The 23,969-nt window shown below is 38.4% G+C and overlaps 1 protein-coding gene across 1 annotated transcript in view; it reads left to right on the top strand.

Annotated features, from left to right (window-relative positions):
• Positions 1–23,969, top strand: part of STMN2 (stathmin 2) — a 49,671-nt gene that overhangs the window by 17,919 nt on the left and 7,783 nt on the right. Inside the window, exons 2-4 of the mRNA XM_055318339.1 lie at positions 7,737–7,832; positions 10,769–10,941; positions 21,355–21,546. Of these exons, the coding sequence (XP_055174314.1) occupies positions 7,737–7,832; positions 10,769–10,941; positions 21,355–21,546 (461 nt within the window). The remainder of the gene's footprint in view (positions 1–7,736; positions 7,833–10,768; positions 10,942–21,354; positions 21,547–23,969) is intronic.

The raw sequence follows: 23,969 nt of genomic DNA, 5'->3' as shown, positions 1-23,969 counted from the left end.
TTTTAAGTTTTCAGACCAATAGAAGAGTTAAATCAAGATTAACTTCTAGGGTTTGTCACCCAAATTGCTGTGGAATCTGTGCCTAATCCTAATCTGTTTCTTCACAATGTTTTATATAAATTAACATGTTTCAGAAAAAAAAAAGAAAAAAATTAACATGTTTCATTATATGAAGACATGCAGCCCCATCTTGTGATTGACAGATAGGATTTTCTCTGAATTCATTTTCCATATCCTCAGTATCTCAATCACTGGTCTATTTTGGAGGAATGTCAATTGGCCCATTAATAGAGATAAAGTCATCTGAATCTTATATGACAGATTTTTTTTCACGTGTGATAAAAAGTCTTGCATTTTCTATTTCTGAAAGTTCTTGCTTTCACTGAGAACATAGTAGGTAATTTACTGTATTGTAGTTTCATACCACTTTATTCAATGCAAAGACACAAGTCATAGACTTAATTCTAAATCCATGAGGTAGAAGCCAGGACTTGTTTTCTGGAGAAAAGCCACACATTACAACCAAGTGAAAAAGAAAACCAACATCCTTATCATTGATAACCAAAACATTTTTGATTCTAGAAATTGAGCCCACAAATGCAATCATTAGTCTACATAGGAAGTGTGAGTTTTGCTGAATTAAGAATGGATAGCAAGTATTTTCCTAGTCGTCAGCTAAAAAATTTAAAAGTAATGGGAAGGGAAAAAAATAACGGGGAGTGATTTAAATTACTTGGATGAAGAGGAAGCCATTTTGTGGACACAATTCAGAGGACACCATGGCAGCCTCAGATGACAGTTGCATCCAGCTCAGGAGGCTACACCGAAGAGAAGAATCATTCCTACGTGAGACCTCTACTCAGACAGATCGACAGACTTTCCAGTGTCTGAGATGGCTTTCTCTCATTTAAGTCCCAACCAATCTAGCTATCATTTTAGGCTACACTACTACCTGGTAGTGTTGAGGGCTTAAGAAAAAAAAATGTCTTTTAATACTCAAAATTAGATTGGCAATAAAGTCTTGAAATATAAACAGAGGTGCTTTCATTACTCCTATAAACCAGTGTAGTTTGATCTCCACATAGGACTGTAAAAATTTCTTTCATTAGAAGGAAAGAAAAAAAAGGACAAGACCCTGCATGATATAGTGGGATTCTCATTAAACTCGGCAGGAGCTTTAACTGGAATCAAGGGTAAGGTGAGGTCTCAGATTGGTACAATTTACTGCTCTGACTACAGTTTTGATCACAAGAACTGATTCATGTCATCCAATTTCTTTTCCTTGTCACAATTGCTTTGCCAAGAATCAATTGAATTGAAATTTAAGAGCCTCATATGTTTCTATACAACCCATGAATGGGTTGTACAGCTTTGACCTCCTCAAATGCCCCTTAATTTGATCGGATATCTATTCCTGCAGGGAAAATATACTGTTTCAGCTGATCAAACATTAATCTTTCAGACCCTCCCTTGTCATTGTATCTTAGGAAACCATAATTTGGCGGTGGGGTGAGGAGGTGGGTAACATGAATGTAGACTGAATCCATTTTAGTACTAAGCCAATTAGCATTACATCATCTTAACAGAAATATCTAGAACATTACCTCATATCAGTGATCTTCTGGGATGTTAAAATAGATCTTCAAAAATGTGAGATATATTTCTCATTTAAATGTTGAGTCCTCAATTACACATTCATCAACTGTATTCATCAGCCTTTTTTTTAAGGTCCAAATTCAAGCAAACATGGTATACAAGTGTTTTAAATAAAATCCTTCTTCTCTATTTCATCTTTCAAGAAAAAAATCACTCTAATAGAGCTCCCGAAAGTATTTCTAAATGGGATGGCAGATCTGACTTTTAGAAAATAATCTGACTTCAGGCCCTAGGACCCCAAAGCAATTGAACTACCAAATGTAATACACACACACACACACACACACACACACACAATATGTTCAAAATCAAGTTAAAAGGAGGATGAGAAGCTTAATTTATGACATGGAAAAAGAAGGTGCCAAGGAAAGATGTAAGATCACTGATGTTGATCTATGTGAGGATTACGTTTAGAATAGTAAGGAAATAATTACTCTGTCTATTTCATATTTTTAAGTACACATAACCTCTCTGCTGCTTTAATCTAATCTAATCCACAATCTAATTTGACTATTAAATTTTTAGTACTGATTGTATTGTTCTCTTCGATGCTCTTTTTTCTTCAAACAAAAAATACTCCTCAGATTCACACACACAAACACAAAAGAAAAAGGGAAAAGAATGAGAAAATTCAAGTAATTGCCAGCCTAAATATATCACTCTTAAAATATTGAAATAAATGATGCAAAGGTTTTTTCCCCTAAAATACTTAGGTAATTACCACTTTCTCCCCTTACCTCATTAGCTGTGATATAAATGTATAATGATATATTCAGTCATATTAGAATATATATACTCAGGGATCCTTTTGAGAAACTGTCCCTGAGTTTTCTAGCCATCTCTCTATCAATATTTACTCTCCAAGTAAAACATGTTTAAAATAAAAAAACACTTATAGTTTCTTTCTGTAAATCTCTGTACTTATAGTCATGTAGTCAATAAGCCACATGTGGGAATTAATTAAAGAACAAATGCTAAAGGAAAATGGGAAGAGAGAGAAAAAGGTTTTTGATTCTCTATTTTCAAACTCAATAGTAATACACATTACTTTCTTGCTAAAAACAATATGTATATGCTGAAGGTGTGTATGATGCATCTGAACAGATTGTTGGAGGAAGAGAATGGCATTAAGAGCAAGGCACAGAGGCTATATTCCAACTGAACCCCACACTTTATGATCTATTGGATATCAGGCAAACTACTCCACTTCTCTGCATCTCTTTCTTTCATCTGTAAATCTAGTCTAATTTTATCTTTCTCATAGCACGATTGAGAAGATTAAATGAGAAAATGCATACAAATATCCTACCACGGTGCCTGATACATCGTTTGTGCTCCAAACCCAAAGAGCAACTAGCTACCATTATTCATAGTTCATGGTAGCCCTTTGGAAGAATGGAAAAACAATGGGTGTTCATACATCATTAGGTTAAATGGATATTGCTCTAGAATCATTTTACATCATTATGGGCATACATTATACCCATACATCATATGGGTTGAATTTTAAATGAATTCACTAGAGAAATCACTAACTTGCAAACATTAATAGTTAATAGCAAATGCAATCAACTATGGGAAAGATTATACGGAATTACTTGTTACTTCTCAAATCCTTAAAAACATGCACAGAACTCTACTTGGTATTGGAGCATAATGAAAAAATGAGTATATGCCGAGTTCCAAAAACCAATAAAAGGGATTGTGAATTCAAAATATGAAATATCAATAGTAAAATCTTATTAGCACATTTCTAATAGTCTTCACATTTGCTTGGATTTTTCATTGTTGATTTTTTAAAAAGTTTATCCAAATTCCATATATTTCAACCCACACCCTATTTTCTGCTAGGCCAACCTATCCTATGGTACTCAAGCTTTAGTGACACTGTCTGGAAAGCTTTCTTGGCCGCCCATCTACGATTTCTTGCTCTCTTCCCTCTGCCCTTGACTCTAAATACAGTTATTGTTTACAGTTATCCATTCTTCTTTTGTTAAGTCTCATTTCTTCCCTTTCTTTTCCTTTCACCATTCCTTACTCTTTTCTTAAGTCATACCACATTATTTGCTGTATTTCAGTCGGTTGTGTCTTAAGTGTATCTCCTGCACAACCAAATGGCTAGATAAATCTTTCTAAGAAGAGGCTTTCACCAGGTAACCCCCCTTTCAAAATGTTCAATGGCTCCCTATTGCAGAGATCATTGTAGTGGCCAAATTCTGACAGTGAAAAACGATATTGTTAATGGGCTTCCAGAACTGTGCAAGCAAACCAGGACTTTCAGCTAACTCATTCTCACCTCTGTGCCTCTCAGACTTTCCACAAAAACATACCTGAATGTGGATTCAAAACCAAACACTCAAGCTAATATTTCTTTTAAGTAACATGTTGAAAATTTATGATATCCTGACATTCTGGTAAAAAATATGCCTATGGTTTTCTTAAGGTAAACACAATATCTTACTTAAGTCATAACTTTTTCACATGAACAAAAATTCAAAACATCTTACCAAATGTCTTAGAGCAAAATTGATCCCCAAGAAGTCTTTCTATCAGGACACAACTCCTAAAAACCTCTTGTAGTGCAACCCATGAAATATCACATAGACACATGATATTCTTAGATAGACAGTCGCATTCTTAAAGACCATGAAGTGAATGATGCTCCCTAGAGTTTAGTGATCATATCTTGCATGAACTCAACTCACCGTCCACCCATAAAAACCTTCCAGATAGCTTCTTCAGAACCCCATTTCCATGCCAACAAGAATAAACATACCTTCTCCCTTCCTTGCTTTCCTTAACACTATTCAGTCTTTACCATCCAGATCCATTTACTCTGGTTGCTGTATAAAATACAAGTCACCCAGTTAAATTTGAATTTCAGAAAAGCAAGGAATTATTTTTAGTATGTCCCATGCAATTAAAACTTAACTAGGCATCCTGTATTTTTACTTGTCCAATCTAGCAACCCTAACCGTTAAGCCATTCCTAACCACTCTTCCCATACACCAAGGGCTTTGAGGTTCTTCTCAATTTCTAATACAAGTCACCTGCACCTCCATCCAACACCCTATTTCACATTTGTTTCTATCCATATATTCCATGTTTTTATATCCATCTACTTCACTTCCCATATTTGAAAGCTTCTTGAGAATGAGGATACTATTATATCTCTTCGTAACTCCATATTGCCTCACGGAACGCCTGCCCATAAGTTGTGATCATAAATATTTGTTAATTGAGAGAGTGACTTAAAATCAGTGAGCAAGATAGCCAACAATTATTTATTAAGCAATAGCCTTCTGTTCCATCCAGACCTGCCCTGTGAACTTTTTCATAGATAAATAAGATGTAGCATTTGCCTCCAAAGAGCCTATAGTTTTGTAAACAAAAACTACACATCAAAACCCAGTAGTGACTGACCCTAGACAGTATAGAATCACATTTAAGAGTATATAATCAAGATTTTATAGTACAGCCAACTAAGGGCAATAAGAGATCAATGTGGGGAGCACCCCCCAAGAGAGGGAAACACTGAGGAGGAAGGATCTGAATTGGGATTGAAATTTTGGCAAGAATCTCCATGAGAGGAGAGGCTTAGGAAAGGCAGTGCCTCCTGAGAAAAGTTTGGGCAACTGTACCGAGTGAAGAGGAAACCTTTCACTGGAGAGCATGACTTTGTTGCAGGGAGTCAAGATTTGCTTGAGCTGTGATTGCCAAGTGGTTTTAAGGAGCTTCCTAGGATTCAGAGCAACTATGTAAGTGAGAATTAATGCAGTGGCTGTGGGTAGGTTCATGCCATGGAGAGTCGTGGCCCTTTATCAAAACAATGTAGGGATTCTCTTAAGTAATCACTCACTGAGGTCAATTGAGTTTTGTCCCCAAACCACCCAGGAGAGGAAAGAGCAAACTTGTCAATCTTGGTTATACATTAAACATTACACATAGGGCTCTACAGTGTTGGTCCGTGACAACCTTTGTATCTCCTGCCTTCATTAACTTATCAAGCATGACAGAGCAGTGGCCTTACTAAAAATTATTGAATTTCGTTTCTAAGAAACTGAAGACAAATGTTGGGGAGTATTATTTTCAGTAGAAATTCATGTTTTCCTGCAGCTGTAATCTGTTACTGATCTATGAGATAGAAAAATCTTATTTTATTTTTATTTTTGGCTTTGTCCTGTCTAATAAAGTTGGTATCTTTAACATGTGCTCCTAATATGTGCTTAATTTTGCAAAATATTTTGGATATCATATTGCTTTCTCTTATTAAAAAAAAAAAGCACCAGCCTACAAAAACTTGCTGTTTTAGGTTTTATTCTTCATGGAATTAAATGTGTTAAACCACCAAATGCTTCTATCTATCAGAAACTGTGATTCACACTGAGCATCCATGTAAAGACCTGCCTGGACCTTTATATACAAGTGACATGGTTTTGTTAACTAAATAGATAAATAAGAGAAAGAAATAAAATTTCAGCCTTCTAAAATTCCAAAGGCCCTCAATATAATCTCTCAAAGTAGGTGTCAGCAAGACTGTTATGGCAAAAGTCAAATTGTGTTGCTTATTTTAAAGGAAATAAGCTAAACAGGGATAGAAATTCTCTTAGACCTCTGGATGTGTCACATTGAGCCATATACAATATGGCAATATTTGATCATTGCGTGTGGTTCAGTGATATCAAGTATGTCCAGGCTTGACACATTGCACCTCATCCTGAAAGCAGAGATAGAAAAAGGCCTCTTGGCAATCTTGATATTGATCCATTTACTGCATTTTTATCTGGAGGCCACATACAACTTCAGCCTCTGGGGGCCAGTTTTATTTACAAAATTGGTGGTGGGGTGGGTGGACAGTTAGCTAACTGATCTTTCAGGACCCTCTTAATCTAACATTCTGTAGCTCTAAAGCATCTGGGTGTTGATTCTGTTTTCAGTTAGCCCACAAAAGATGGATTTGTCAATAATGCCCAAAATAACCTTCTGGGAATTCCTGTCTTCCCAACGTGTATTCACCTTCCTTTGAGTAATCGTAATGATTAGAAGCCCCTGCCAAGAGGTAAATATTACCTGTGAGATTCAACATGTTAGGCCATCATCACAAGTTTATGCTTTTCCACAAGTTAGTGCAAAATAAACCTATCATTTTTCTTCCATTTTTCTTAATTTATTGATGATCAACAATGGTGAGAAGAGTCCACCTCCCTATCCCCCCTCCTCTGGTCATCTCTTGTCCTGGTGACAACCAGCACTGAGGAGATGCCTTCCAAGGTTACCTGGGCAGGAGGCCTCTTGACAGAGAAAGGGAAAAATGAAATGGGGGGGGCGGTGAAGGAGGAAGGAGATCACTCACTGAACTCCTGTAGCTTGCTTGGCAAGGTGGGCACCCAAACCAGGTTCTGTAGAGGAAAGGAGAGCCTAATCAGATCTCAGATCTATGATTACTGTGTGTGTGGAAAGAAGCTGCAACCAAAAAGTGCACTTGGGATCAAGAGAAAGCAGTAACATAGGTCCTTGGAGGATGTATCTGCTTGAGAACCATCCTGATGGGTTCCCTGCCTGTCCCCCACTGAACATGTGGCCACTTGGGCCCAAGCATCAAGGGACACCTCCTGAATCCTACTTATGCCCAGTAGACCAACATACACACATACTCGAACGGACCTATCTCTACTAATTTTGTCTGCTTTTGCTTCTTCCGTGTCTTTTCTCTCCTCTCTCTGTCCTGCTGGATCTTAGTTCCTCCTGCTTTCCTTTCTTTCTCTACTCCCTTTCTCTCACTTTCTCTACTTCCTTTCTTTCTCTACTCCCTTTCTCTCACTTTCTCTACTCCTTTCTTTCTCTAACTCCCTTTCTCTCACTTTTTATCTAACGGGCTATAATGTGTAATTCATGGCCTCCGTAATAAAGAATATGCACTTGATGGTCCTGTTTCAATCTTCGTTTTATTTATATTTTGCAAAGCTATGCCCCTGACAATATTCATTCTGCAGCAGTCTATCATTATTATTCAGACTAAAAAAAGCATTAAGAGGAAATTCAGAAAATGAATGCTACTAACTTTCAGTCTTTTATTTTAGCCTACAAGGAAAAAATGAAGGAGCTGTCCATGCTGTCACTGATCTGCTCTTGCTTTTACCCGGAACCTCGCAACATCAACATCTATACTTATGATGGTGAGTTGCCTACAACAGAAATGCTCCTGCTAACATAATTTGAAAAAGCTTAGATACACTTGTTTCTCTCTCACAGCTCCTGTTATAATTAAATCAGTATTTTGTAGATCTTACTATTGACTTTCGTGTCTAGCTATTAAGGTCTTATTGATTGCCTGTTGCTCAGAATAGTTCAAGGTGTTGTGTTTTGTTTTGTTTTTAAGTAAACTCTAACCGCATAGTCAGGCTCAAATTCACATCACTGAGATCAAGAGTGACACGTTTGGGGCACCTGGGTGGTTCAGTCTGTAAAGCATTGGGCTCTTGATTTTGGCTTGGGCAGTGATATCAGGGTCGTGAAATCGAGCCCCGTATTGGTTTCCATGCTCAGCAGGGAGTCTGCTTGAGATTCTCTCTCCCTCTCCCTCTGAGCTTCCCCCCATGTACTCTCTGTCTCTCTAAAATCATAAATAAATAAATCTTTAAAAAAAAAAAAAGACACCTTCTACTGACTGACAAGCCTACCTCCCCTAAAAGAGTTTGAGTTTGATGCTAACAACAGCACATTAATGTCTCTTAAGGAACATGGCTAGATTGTTGTTAGCACCCACATCCAGCATATCAACATCGATTACATGTCTAAGGCTTTTCTTTGCAAATAATATAATATGCTAAGCTTTAGCTAGACCAAATCATAATTTGCAAGAAAATGCTTTATACTTCGAAAACTCAAAAGAAAAAAAATCAACAACCATCACTGTTTTCCCTTTATGATAGTCTTAATAAAGTTCCCATATTTTGAATATACATATCAACAAGCTAACAAGTTCCCATGATAAAAATGACTTATGATGGAGGCCCCAATAATGAGAATTTTTTTAAAGATTTTATTTATGTATCCATGAGAAACAGAGAGAGAGAGAGAGAGAGAGGCAGAGACCTAGGCAGAGGGAGAAGCAGGCTCCATGCAGGGAGCCTAATGTGGGACTCGATCCCAGGACTCTGGGTTGATGCCCTCAGCCGAAGGCAGACGCTCAACCACTGAGCTACACAGCATCCCCCCAATAATGAGAATCTGAAAAAGAAAGCCTAAAGAATTGGCATGACTACAAACTTCATTGCAGTGCAACACTTTCAGTTTGATTTATCCAGATTCATTCTACTCAATTTGGTTTTCTTCCTGGCTCTACCATATTTGCATGACCTCAGGCAAGTTACCTAGATTTTTTTCTCAGGCTTATTTAACTCTGTATCTTCCTCCCAGTGTAGTTGTAGGCTTTAAATGGTCTATGGAGGGGATCCCTGAGTGGCTCAGCAGTTTAGCACCTGCATTTGGCCCAGGGTGCGATCCTGGAGTCCCAGGATCGAGTCCCATGTCAGGCTCCCGGCACAGAACCTTCTTCTCCCTCCTCCTGTGTTTCTGCCTCTCTCTCTCTCTCTCTCTATCTCTCATAAATAAATAAATCTTTTCTAAAAAATGGTCTATGGAAGGCAAATGCTTAACACCAAGCCTGACCCCTGTAAGCAATTGAAAATGGTAGCTGTCATTACCAACAAGATTATCGTCACTTAATCCAGTCAATCCATTTTGATTAAATATCAAAATGTTTGATAGAGTGATATGTATGGCAGTTAGAGCCAAGGTATATTTTGGTACCTGCTGGCTTATCATTTTTCTCTTCCATACGTGTAAAGACAAATATTGAGGACAAGCTGAAGGCATCTGTGGCACTTAACCCTGTCTGTGCCTTTCAAGCCTGCTCCAGGGACGCCTGAGTGGCTCAGCAGTTGAGCGTCTGCGGGAGTTCTGGGATCGAGTCCCACTACGGGCTCCCTGCGAGGAGTCGGCTTCTCCCTCTGCCTATGTCTCTGCCTCTCTCTGTGTGTCTCTCATGAACAAATAAATAAAATATTTTTAAAAATAAAGCCTGCTCCAGGACACAGAGGCTTTTTCCTTCCAAAGTTATGCTAACACAACACAAATGTCCTAAATGCTAAGCAACCATTTCTAAGGCAACATCCTTCGTGTGAAAGGGTTTCAGTTTCCAACCAAAAGTTCAGTAGAATGCAGGCCCATGCCCATTTTGTATAAGCCATTCAGTCAACAGATCAACCAGAAAGAAGTTTCCTCTGCTGGATACAGCTGTGAGGAGTGATCCAGCCATGTTTCTTCTGGGATTCCAATATCTCACACTGTGTTGCCACAGAGGCTCCAAAGATAAATACAGAACAGGCCTCTCTTTGGAGGAACTTAGAGCCTATGAGAAGAGACATATGTACAACATTCAAACAATCAGCAAACAGAACCCAGTGTGGTTAAATGCTAAAAACTGCAGATTATACAAAATGTACTAGTAAGACAGGGAAGACGGTGACAGGTTCTGCAGCTTTAGGGATTGAAGATGGGAAAAAGAAAGTCAGAAGTTATGTATAAGCTGAGTCTTAGATGCTAAATAGATCATTCAACATTGCTCATGCATTGCTTTCTAGAATTGATAGAGAATTCCAAATTTCCAATAAATCTTTGTTATTTTTTTTTTCTCCGTCATTTAGCCTAAAAGTGCCTCCAGCCATGGTAATTTAAAAAAAGATAAATCTAAATCTGTGCCACTTTATTTTCATATGAAGCTCATGTTTATTCAAAAGATAAATAAAGTTTAGTTTAAAATCAATCCAGGCTATTTCTTCCTAAGTAGGCCTACCATTATTCAATTCCCTATGGACATGTTGAATTTCCCAACACTGTAAGTATTTATTCTTCTAGAATATATCTGTAATTATACGAAAGAAAGAGGTCTTGTATGTTCAAATCAATGTAGAGCAGATAATCACATGCAGCATTTATCCCTATTTGCCAGAATAACAATGCTACCTTCAATTGCCAGAATTCAAATTGTTTAAATAAACCCATGCTTCACCTCTCTGTATGCTTAGCATTCTCAAATATTCATTTTCAGATATGGAAGTGAAGCAAATCAACAAACGTGCCTCTGGCCAGGCTTTTGAGCTGATCCTGAAACCACCATCTCCTATCTCAGAAGCCCCACGAACTTTAGCTTCCCCGAAGAAGAAAGATCTGTCTCTGGAGGAGATCCAGAAAAAGCTGGAGGCTGCAGAGGAAAGAAGAAAGGTAACTTTTCCCATAGGTTTTTAAATTCTTCCCTCTTTTTTCCCTCTCTTCCCCCTCTCTTCCTCCTCCCCTCACCACCCACACATCCTAGCAGAAGTTCCAGGGGTCAACTATATGTGAATTTGCAACATCCCAACACATGTAAATCTTCCAGAGACATAGAGCCAGGCTATATTTCAAGTAAATATTGCTTTTAAACTACTTAGAACCAAAGATCTTAGACATTAAAAGAGCTTCAATACCTTAGTGCCCTTCTCCCTCCCTTGGATCCCTTATCATAAAAAATTGCCCTACCTTAGTCCATGGTGCATATCCAAGAAAGCATAGCTTTTGGTAACTTAACTCCAAGGTTTGGAAGTGAGGGATGCAGAAGTGATGATTCCTCCCTCTCAGGGTCTATGTTCCATCCCCAGTGTAGTGCATGATTTTCCTTGAAACTATAGACCATCAGATCCTCCCTCTGAAATATCTCTGCCCAGATGTTGCTCTGCCCACGAAAAGTGCCCTGAGACTGCTCTATCCTCCTCAAGGCCTTATCTAAGCCTTGATGGCATTTTTCTCTCTTTTCCATTGGCCCTTGTTTGTATTAGAGCCCTTTTCTTTTCCAAAATCTGTAATTTTTCACAATTAGATGACTAGGCAGCCAAGGGTATTAAAAAATAGAAGTGCAATCAGAAATCCCAAGGACTCTACACATAAAGATAGATGTCTGAATACATCTGTACTGACCATGTGACTGTTTAAGTTCATCCCACCAAGATGCTCTTGATCCACCCAAATGGAATTATTTTTAGGTAATTCTTTCCTATATTGTATTTTCCACTGAAAATCGTAATGCATTTTAGGGAGCATGTAGTCACTAAGAATATGCTCCATGCACAGTTTTATATGAATGGAAACTGCATTTTTATAATAATCTTTTCTTTTATTAATATGTTGTCTATAAAAAGCCAATACATTCAACACCTTTATATAGAATAGTTACAAAGAAAACAAAAATAGTCTTTCTCCTAAAAACTGATGTCTCTAACAGTCAAAATGGGACAAAGCCAAACATGTGTCTCTTCATGTATGTGTGTGTATAACGTGTGTGTGCACATATGCACACACAAACAAGAAAGACTCAAAGATTAGAAGTCCTCAGATTAAATTTCTTGAACTAGAATATACTTTTTGTTTTGGTCCTTATAGTTGAAAAATCTTCTTATGTCAGAAAAATATATGAAATACAATTTCAATTTTCACCAAAGGGTGAGATTCTTCAAGCATCTGACAAGTATTTCTTAATGTATATGTTTATTATATTTGATCAACTACGGTTATCACAGATGTGGATTTTAAAAGGAGGAAATTGAGCTACTAACCCAAGTCTATGTATAGGAAGTTGCTTTAAAAAATATTTGGCAGGGGTTTTTTTTTGTTATTTATAGCTTTTTTCTCAGTTGTAAAGCAAAATAACTTACAGTTAGCCCATCAAGACTTTTTTGCCAACAGTTATAAGTAACTGAATACAACAGTGAGGTATGTTGCACTCAAGGCAGTTCAAGTTCTCTTACAGGTAAGAGGCAATGGCAGGTCCTAGGCTGTCATATAGAGATGCTGTGACTTGGTTAGAATAGAAAGTCAGTGACTGAGCTGAGATTAAAACTTTGAGATGAAAATTCAACATCATAGCTCAGAATGTTGCTGGTGTTTCTGGGTAATGTAATTAATTTGAAGGATATTATTAAAGGGAAAAGAACAACACAGAGATTATCAAAATTAACTAGGTAGTCTCACAAAACTCCCTGAGTTAGCTAATTATTGATTCTGATAAAATTCCTATACTCTGACAATGATAAAGTATCAACAATTACACATTTATACAATTGAATTGAGCTAGAAATTGGTCGCATGGCTAAAAGACATTTTACAAATATAATTATCCAGCATTTTGACACCAGGAACAATATTCTTTGAAAGCCTTTAGAATCAGTATTCCTTCACACATCTGGTATTACTTGTTACAATTTTCAAGGCAAAAGTCATTATATAGATTATGTCCTGGTAGTAGGGTTTTAATTAGAAGAAAACATAACTAATTAACGGAAAGTACCAACTTAAAAAATCATTAATTGATTTTATTCTATTGGGTTGTGCCAACTTAATTAGTGCTCATTAGAAGAATTATTAATTCTCCTCAAAGAGCCTCCAGCCAGTGCATATATCTCAGTGATTACCTTCGTGAGGACATGCATATAACCAAAACTCAATTCGACTAGCTAAAGCACAAGTGGGTGTGTGACTAAAACATCTAGGAATGGTTACAGCTTCCAAAACAGCTGGATCCAGATCAAGCAATATGGTCAGATAAAACCTTTTTATATTAGCATCCATCTCTTCCTGCATCTAATGGGTTTCAAGCCCCAGAATGTTTAGTTTCCAGTCGTGGCTCCCAATTGATTTTCCTCACAAATTAGCCACTCCAACAGGAAGAAGGTTTTTCTTTTCCAAGAGTTCTAACAAAAGTCTTGAGATTGAGCCTCAGTGTCCTGTCCCGGGTCACACACCCAATCTTGAGCCCATCCTTGTGGCCAAGGGGATGCAGTACTTTGATTAGCCAGCCTGCATCACATGACTTGCAGAGGCAGTGAGGTAAGTCCCTGCGGAGATATGTGGAGGAGTAGAGCCCTAAAAGAAAATTGAGGTGTTGTTATCCAAAGGAGGAGAATGGACTTGGACAAGCAAAATTATGGATATCTACAATTTTTATCTGTAAGGGTTTAGTGTTAGTATAACAATTGGAATAACTATTTAGCTCATACACTAGTGAATCGGTGATTTTCCTAGCCCTGCCAACAGGAAAAAAGACAGTCTCTGCAGCTATGTAGAAGAGTGCTGTCCAACAGAAACATAATGTAAGCCACATATGTGCTTTAAATTGTTCTAGCAGTCACTTTTTAAAAAGTGAAAAGTAACATGAAAGAGCCATATGTGGCTAGTAGCTACTAAGCTGGACATCACAGATACAGATAATTAGACCAGAAAAATGTTAGTCAACCATGGAGGCATTTTAGGCCTAACTTTTTCAAATTGGTACCAGATAATTATTCGGTTTCAACTTTACTATTTTTTTACATGTTTTCTAAGAATAACATTGACAGAGAAACTCCACAAGATACAAAGAAACTTCCATGCTATGATTTCAATCTGTACATGATCAGAACCAACCCAGGTGAAGTTTAGGACTTACTGTTAAGTACCAGGATCTCCTAAATCTCACTCACACTTTCTTACTTGGCTTCCATTGGCTCTGCATTTGCTTGTCAATCCTCATGGTGGGGAGAGAGCTTCTCAGGCCCAATTTTCACCTGTCGGTCTCTCTTCTGGTATTCAACTTCATTATTTTTTTTGTAGCACTAAGCACAATTAGTAAGCATATGCTTATTAGGTCCTGTATTCCCCTCCATTAGATTATAAACTCAATGAAGGTAGGAATTGTGTCTTTTGTTATTAGTCCCTAAGGAATAGTACTACAAATATTTTTAAATGAATAAATAAATGATAATTTTCAGAGCCAAACATTAAAGTAGCAATATGTAACTTGTTTTGACTTTTTATTTCATCTTCAGATCCTAAAACAAAATTATAGTCAATACATTTCCAAAGGATATATTCTGAAGGGCCCTAAATAAACTCTACCATCCACAGAATTCTTGGTCTGAGAAAAATCACTCAATTAACAGATATTTATTAAGCACCTACTATTTAACTGGCACTGTTCTAGCTACCAAAGATGCTTCATCAACCTTATTCCAATTGCGAAGAAATAGCTAATAAATAAGTATATAATACATCAGATGACACCAAATAAAGCAGGGCAAGGGTAATTAGTGCAGAGTGAAAGGCACTATTCGTATGGGGTAATTTTTCTTAAATATGAGAACATTTGGGGGAAAAAAAAGCATAAAGGAAAGGATTAAGCTCTACAGCTGTTCTCCCAGGGTAGAGCATTTGAAGTAAAGAGATTAGCAAGTACAAAGGCCCGGGGGTAGGAGTGTGCTAGGACAGTTTAAGAAATAATACAGAGCTCAGTGTGGCTCTGAAGCAGAAGGACCAAGGGGTGACTAGTAGGAGGAATTGAGGTCAGAAGATAACATTTTAATGACTTGACTTTGACTTCAGCTGAAATGGGAGACCATTGAGATAGATAAAACCATTTCACTACTTTATGTGAATCACAGCATTTTTCAGAAAAATCTGCTTAAATGAGCTGAGCGACTGCAAAAATAAATAGTGTTAGATAAATAGAGAAGACATAAAAGTGTTCTAGACTAAGAGAATGGTTCCAGAACTAAGGATACTCAGAGGCAAGAATACATACATGACATGTATTTTCAGGGCAATGGATAGACCAGTGAATTAGTGGACTTGGGTAGGGAGTTGAAGAGTAGTGAGGTAAGGTTGTGGAGGGCCTTGAATGCCAGATTAGGCATACTCAAACTCTATTACAAGAAACATAAAAAAATCGCCAAAGGCTTTCAAAAATACACAGATGTCCAACGTGACCCAGTGGTCAGCAACATTTTGTCCTGGATCTATTTCCTTTCTCATAGTTACAAGTTTTAAAAGATTATGCCTATCAAGCATACTATTAATATTAATAGTGGTATAATATTAATACAATAGTATTAATAAATTAATATAGTAGTATTAATAAAGTCCTTTTGTCATGGTTATAATCAATGGAATCTACAACTGCCAATTAATATTTTTGATTATCATAAAAAATAAGCATTTTCTCACTGACTTAATTCTAAGTCAATATGAATATAAAATTAGACATAGACATAAAGGCGAAATATGATTTCTGATAAGGCTTTTAAAACATTAAAAAAGCTTATGACCCCCTCTCCCTTCCTTTGGTACCATCGAAATGCCTGCTTCTGGGGGTTTAGGGATCACATATGGGAGCCAGTGACCTAGGCTATGTCGTGGAGGACTTCTGGGTTTTCAGCTGGAGGGCTACCACCAAGTCATCTCCACATGGGCTCAAACTCACTTCACCATAAATATTTTGGCAGTGTCCCCAATTCCTCACTTCATCTGTTGACACTAATGCAGCATTGACCATCTGGTTACTAGGTTGGACAATCCTCCTTTGAACCAGAATTAATGCCCCATTGATTGGTTCATAAAAGAAATTTGTTATACAAGAAATGAGCCTTTTTCCTGCTTTCTCTCCTCTCTGATTATCTCTGGGAATCAGTGTTTGCTGCCATGAGACTGTATTATCTCATGAGGTCAGCTTGAAGCTCATGTTTTGAAATCAAAGTTTCCATACTGCAACTGACCCACATGGGTGAAACAATATAAACATTTGTCATCCATCCATTCAGCCAGCTGGCCAGCCAGCCAGCTGGCCAGCTAGCTGGCCATTTATTCATTCAACAAACGTTTAGCAAGAAACAGCAGAGCTAAGCTAACCATATCCCAGTTGGCCCAGGACAACTCCAGCTTATTCCTGCTTGTTGGATATCATTATTATTTCAATCTCATAAGTGCCCAAGTTTGGACAGTAAATTATATGGTCATCCTAAGCCAAGCATAGTGTTTAAGAGCATCTTTAAATGCACAGTGGGTAAGAACATATGCTTAAAACAATACCTGTGATCCAAGTCTGGTTCTACCACATAATAGCTGTGTGACCTAGGACAAGTCACAAACCTGTCTATGTCTTATTTTACCCATCTATAAAATGAGACCAAAAATAGGATGCTTGTCATGGAGTTAACGTGAGAAACAGAAGTCCTATCCTACATGAAGCACTACATGAAGCACATGACAAGCACTGTGGGACAGTTAGCTATTATTATGCAAAAACACATCTGGTTCCTGCCCACAGAGACCATATAGTCCAGCAAACTCACAATTTTTTAGAATTTTATTTTATTTAAATTCAGTAAAATAACATATAATGTATCATTAGTTTCAGAGGTAGAGTTCAGGGATTCATCAGTTGCATATAACACCCAGTGCTCATTGCATCACACAGCCTTCCTTAATGCCCATTCGCCCAGTTACCCCACCCCCCAGATCCCCAGTTACCCATACTCAGCTCCCCTCCAGCAACCCTCAGTTTGTTTCCTATAGTTAAGATTCTTTTATTGTCTCCCTCTCTGATTTCAAAACTCATAATTTTATAAAGAAAAGAAGTTCATTATTAACAAAGATATTGAAATATTACCATACATTTCATAGATATTTTCAAATATTATAAAATATTTATCAAGTTACAAAGAAGGAGAAACAGTTTGATAGGTACCAAAGTATATAAATAGGTCTGCCCGAAACTACCAGTGGCTTGAAAAAAAATGAGTATTAGGAAAAAATGATGAAAATGTGAGCATTCTAATGACACGGATAACATCTCACCCTAACATAGGGTGAATCACAAAGAGCACTACTCAAACCAGTTCATCGAGATAATTGGCATACTGACAATATTGGCACATATCAACTCCAAAGTCTCTGAATCTCTAAAAGAATGATGCTTATTTTTAACAAAATGGCATAAAGCGGACCATTAGTCTCCGAACTTGGTAAAATTTCATTTTCTGTTTGTTGGCATCGCATAGATGACAATTGAAGTTGCATCCAGGAAAAGAGAAGGTGGTTTGTACAGCCATGGATTATGAGCTAAATTGTTAGATCGTTTGTAGTTCAACATTCGGGAAAGCATCTGCTCCTTGGAGAATGGGACACCTGGTCCACAGAACCCTCATGGGTGCTCTCCCCTCAGTGAAGAGCACCCCCGTGGTTCCATGGTTCTTGTCCTAGGAGTTCACTAAAGTAAACACATTACACGCTTTAGCAGAAGAGCTCATTCTAAAGGCCTTTGGGTTTTAATCGTTTTTAAATGTTTATTATGCTTCTCATTCTTCAATACAAAGTGAATATGACATCCTTTTGTTTTACATGATTATATTCAATTATCTTATTTTAACAAGACATTATTTATGGTTCCAACTGGGTCACTAAAGTTTTTTCATCATTGACAGTAAAGCCAATAATTAAAGACACATCCTCTAACCTAACATTGTAAAGATGCTCAGGTACTAGGGGATCCAGTGTCTGATAAATGGTTCTAGTTAATGGCAAGTAATATACCCAAATGATGAAGGGGGACAATAAAATGAAGGGCTAGAAATGTGTTCACTTCCAAAATAAATGAAACACTAGCACCATCTAAAATATAGTCTTAAATCTCTTATGTGTATGTAAAATAAAGTGAGTTTTATATACCACTTAACTCAAATTTATCTTCCATTTCATTTGTATAGTAATTAAATTCATACTTGGTAATACAAGGAATAGTAATGAACCCCTTTGGAAAATGTTAAACTGTTCCTCAATGTATAATAACTCTTCTCTCTGTCTCATTATTTTTCCCTTCACGTAGGTCTCATGCAATCATTTCAGTGATACTGAGTTCAGTTGAGGAGGTTTATGCATAGAAAAGGTCTTCACCAATTCTCGGTCTCCGTTATTATAATAACAAGGTGGAGAAGGATCCCTAATCTCCCAGAATGTCATGTTGGATGTCTCAGTTCTATAAATAGTTTGTCTTGACGTTTGCATTATATCAGCTGATGATTATCATGCCCTAATTTTCCATTTTAGTGTTTCAGTGATCTTCTATATTAGGTACATACTGTTCAGAGATGGTCCTCCATGGTCAGGCCCTTTTCCCTCAAACAATTTATTTTTAACAACTTTTAGTGAATCCTACCTTTCAAGCCTCCCAGTGGGAGTTCTTTTCTGCTAATCTTCCCAAGCAAGGAATAAAATAAAAATACCTTTTCCACCATGTAGTGAGAACTTTACTCCAGCCAAAATGAAGGGAAATGCTTCCACTTTTGTCTAACACATATTTTTATTTTACATCCTCACATGCACATTATATTTTAGGGCAGTTTTCTGAACTAAATGCTCATTTGTTGAGAAATATTAGAATCATAACCAATTTTCTTCCTTGAGGCTGTAACTGGGAGATAAAGGTGTATTTTTTTTAAGATTTCTTTATTTATTTGAGAGAGAGAGAGCAAGAATGGGAGGGAGAGAGAGAAAGAGAATCGCCAGCAGACTCACCAGTGAGCACAGAGCCTGTTGGGGGGGCTCAATCTCACAACCCTGAGATCACCACATGAGCTGAAACCAAGAGTCAGAGGCTCAACCAACTGAGCCACCCAGGTGCCCCTGGGAGATTAAGGTGTATTTATGAGAGAATCAATTTCTTCTCATGAATAAAGTCAGAGAAGTTGTAAGCAGTGATATCTGGGTGCTAGGCTGTGAAAGAAGGAAAAGGAGCATGATTGTCTTCAGCAGTGGCGTTACGGAGACCTTAAAAGCTGAGTGAGAGACCCCAAGACTGTTAGCTCTGCTGAAGAATGTGTGTAAAAGTTGAGTATTTGTGAGGAGAAACCAAGATAGGGCACCATAAATATTTTCCTCAGTGTGGCATTCTTTCCATAATCAACTTCATGTCATGTATTTTTTTAAATGGACATGAGCCTCAAATATTTGAAACACAGGTAATCATTAGGTCCTAAAAATGGATTAGTTGAGACAATGGTGACTACAGTGTTCCCTCTGGATGACAACAGGCACTAGAGGCAGGAGCAGCCCTGAAGTGGCCTCGCATGGTTTGGCAGGTCTTCGTCATTTAGCAGCTGCCTCACATGCGAATGCTCTGGACTGCCTTCTGTTTCTGTTTCACCCCATTAATTGTGCTAAAGAAATACACTTGACACCTATGCTGGGTAAGCTCATTTAGCCCCAATGGCTGCAAAAGTACTAATGCCATTAACGGAGGCATTTCAAATGCAGCCAAACGCTGCACCCAGTAAGGCAATAGGCCTCTCTCCATTACTGATGATGGGGCCTGTGGGAGTGTTTGTCCCCACAAACCAAGTGTGCCCCACCAAAGAATGACGTTTTGAAAAGGCATGTGCTGCAATAATGCCCTTTTAGACCCCAGGGCTTCCCTTCTCAATTCCATTCGCCTGCTGTCTCCTGGCTGTCTTTTTTTTTTTTTTTTTTAAGATTTTATTTATTTATTTGCTTATTCATGAGAGACACACAGAGAGAGGCAGAGACACAGGCAGAGGGAGAAGCAGGCTCCCTGCAGAAAGCCTGATGCAGGACTCAATCCCAGGACCCCGGGATCATGACCTGAGCCCAAGGGAGACGCTCAACCACTGAGCCACCCAGGTGCCCCTCCTAGCTGTCTTTAGGTCTTTTGCAAAAGAAAATTAAGAATGCAAATATAAACTATAAATTAAAACACAGTTTTAAAAGTGCGACAGTAAATTTGAGCACCTGAAAATTAAGTTACTCAGCTGCCCCTTGATAATGACCCATGGTAACTCTCTCTGTGAGCTGCTACAGTGAGGAACAGCATGTTCCAGGCCCCTTGCCCTCGATCCATCAGAGAGAAACTTTACATACACACACACACACACACACACACACACACACACACACCTTTAGTCCGTCTGTCTCTGTCAAAATTCAGTAGTACTGGAGCTGTAAAGAAGCAAAATCAATGTAGGATGCTTTACCAATAGTCCCACCTAGAGGCGGGAGGATGAACCAGCTAGAAAATACTTTTTCATTGCTTCCCAAGAGGCTCCGTTTGAACTTGAATTTATTCTGTGTTAACACTTTCTTCATCTGGCTCTGATGCTTCTGCTCTAATCACTAAGTAACCACAGGGTTTTAAAGATGACCTAGATGACCTCAGCATGTTCAAGTGGAGGCCAGAACAGAGACTTTCTATTTTCTGTGGCCAAGTGGACATTAACTTTGCACTGCTCACAAGTCTCCAAAGAAAATTTGGCTAAAGAAAGAAAAACAGGCAGGTTGGGGTTGGGGCGGGGAGGTATAGGCGGTGGAATGAACTGAGAAAATGAATTTGACAATTTGATTGGCTAGAGTTGAAAAGCTTACTGCAAAAAACTCAGTGTACAGGTGATCAAAAAATGGGGCAGGGAAAACACTAGAACTTGCCCCAATCTTCCCATATTCTCAGGCTTCAAAGGATGCTGCTATCCAGTGATTAACTGCAGCATTCCGGGTTGCATAAATGCTTAGCAGCAACTTATTCTCAGAAACAAAACCAAAAAGTCCTTCATAGGGATTAAATGCTTCTTCTAAGATGGGGCATCCAAAAATTTCACAGCTGAAATCTCAGCAAACCCCATCTCCCAGCGAACCACATTCTACAGAAAGCTCTAAGCCATGCAGATGAGTACTGAACAGTGCTCAAGCTAGTAGTGTTCATTTGAAAAGAACACTCTCGAATCAGCAGACCACTGTTCCGCCAGGCTGGCATTTGGGTGACTATAAGATGGATTTGTTTTTCTTCCCCAGTCTCAGGAGGCCCAGGTGCTGAAACAATTGGCAGAGAAGAGGGAACATGAACGAGAAGTCCTTCAGAAGGCTTTGGAGGAGAACAACAACTTCAGCAAAATGGCAGAGGAAAAGCTGATCCTGAAAATGGAACAAATTAAAGAAAACCGTGAGGCTAATCTAGCTGCTATTATTGAACGTCTGCAGGAAAAGGTAATCCCGACAAAGTGGGCATTAGCACGCATTCACATGCAACACAGCTGGGTGGCTTTCCAGTTCCCCGGGGACCAGAGACTTAGTCAAAACTTGCTTCAGGTGCAGAGACAGCCAACCCCTTGGGCAGGTTCTCCCTTCATAGCATTGACTTCGTGGGTACTGCAACATGGTAGAGGAATGGGGATCCAACACTAGAGCTAGAATCGTGTCAGATTTTTTAGTGGTGAAGGGATTCAGGGAGGCTGATTCATGCTTTTCAAGTACATAAAAGATTTCTGTGCAAACCTTAAGAGCCGATCTATTAGGAAAATATTAAATTGGAAATATGAACCATGCCATACAAATATATAATATTAATAAGTAGTGATAAATATGATAAAACAATATGTTCAATATTTACTATTTAATTTAGATGTAATATTAAATACATAACTATTTGGAAAAATGTGCTTGTCAGAAAAGAACAGAATATCTATGAAAAATGGGAAGCTGATACTCTCCATGTAGGAAAAATCTACTTGGCAAACTAGAGTATGATGATCGCATGGAACCAAAGCAAAGGGGACCCAGTAGAGGATGCTCATTTCCTCAAGTTCTGGTATCCTGGTGCCTTTCTGCTCACCAGCCCTAGCATATACCCACTCCCCTCCATCGGGATGAGCAGTGCTGGAGAGCCTCTGGAAAATGTTCTCTCTTTCCCTTGTGTGGGCTCTACTGCTGTCTATCCACCACCACCACCCAGAAAACTTTCCTTTGAAAATGTATAGTATAGCTATGAATAGTTTAGCTTTGTCTATATCCAGAAATTGGATTAAGCATGAAGAAATATGATTTTTGAGAAACGATGTCTAGGTCCTTTTCTGAGCAGTTGCCTCCTGCGCCAGTAGTGAGTGCTATCACATGTTGGCAATGGAGAGAGAGATAGGACTGTCCCTGTTGTCAGAGCATATAGAGTCTAGACAAGATCAGCCTCCTGTTTTCTAAGTATTTCTTAGGAAGACTCGTGTCCTCTATTAGAATTAGCCCATCTCATCTAAGAATCAGACAGCCCTACTCTGATGTTTGCATCTACTCTGATGACTCTGTTTTTGATCTCATTCTCTGATTACAAATATCAGGCCAGAACCAAAGGAAATCAGGTACAAGACCTAAAAATATATGCCCTTAGTTCCATGGAGATTTTTGTGGGCATCTGAGCTCTTGAGGAATTTGTGAAAGCATCGCTGGGGAAGCATGTGTGGGCTCTGAGACAGCAGTAGGACACTGAGGCTCTCGGATGTGTGTAGAGAAAGTGCTAGATGACCTGGGAAATCCACTTCAAGCCTTGGTCAAAACCTTAAAGTTAAAATGTAATTCACTTATATAGGCTAGTGCTTCCATACTCTCAGAACATTGTGTTTCATCTAAGTGCATCAGGTCACAATTTGAAGGTGGCACTTCGGCTCTCTGCATGTTACACACGGTGGTACCATAGGAAGTGCTTTGCTGAGATGCAGGAGAGCAAAGGTCCACTGGCTAAAACTTATGCCCCTCACCTTGAACCATTCAGTCTTCCTCCATTTGCCCTCCGTTCACACATTTCTGCCCAACCAAGGAGATTCTTGCTGACTGGTACTGGTACCATGGACAGCAGAAGACCACCATGTCTTCTGTTCTTGATAATTATGACTCAATCATCTCATATCCTTGGCTCTTAAAAATTAAATCGAGTGGAGCTTCTAGGAATGGGGCGTGCTGGTTATATTTCAGGATTTTCAATTACGCCTTAGTATCGAGTACAAGATTTCTATCATTGACAATAAGGACCATTATTGGTTTTGAAATTACACACAGGTAAATATAGAGCACGTCCCTCTTGATTTCAATTATAAAATGGTACATAAAATTTGCATGTTTTAAGTAGTATTTCCAGAAGTGTTGGATTTTAGTAAGCAATTTCTTTTTTACTGTGTGTTTCTTTTCACTCCCTCCCTGCCCAGCACCTTGTTGCCTTCTTCCCCATTCTCACCCAGATTTAATCTCCACCCCCTTTCAGACACACATGCATACAGACATGCAATTTGTCCTAGAAATAATCAACCTGTGGACAGTTTAGCCTTCCTGACATGAAGCTGCAGAATCTCCACAAGTGGGACCCAGGCACCTACATTTTTTAAAAACTCTCCAGATGACTCCAGGTTTGACTAGGGGTTTATAGCCCATTCTGACTTAAATCTCAGCTGACAGTATTCTATCTCCTGCTGAATAATGCAGCCCAGATCATTTTTAAGACCACATTTCCCCTGGTATTTCATAGCCACAGAGACGTTTTTCAAATCTAATGGGATCTTTGGCCAGAGTTAGCCAAGATCTATTACCTTCTCCATAAAGTAGAGAGATTCCTTGGGGATACCAAATTTACTTCCATTACTTCCTACGTT

Source organism: Nyctereutes procyonoides, unplaced genomic scaffold, assembly GCF_905146905.1.
Source record: "Nyctereutes procyonoides isolate TBG_1078 unplaced genomic scaffold, NYPRO_anot_genome, whole genome shotgun sequence".
Classification (NCBI taxonomy): Eukaryota; Metazoa; Chordata; class Mammalia; order Carnivora; family Canidae; genus Nyctereutes; species Nyctereutes procyonoides.
This window is presented reverse-complemented; position numbering and strand designations above follow the sequence as displayed.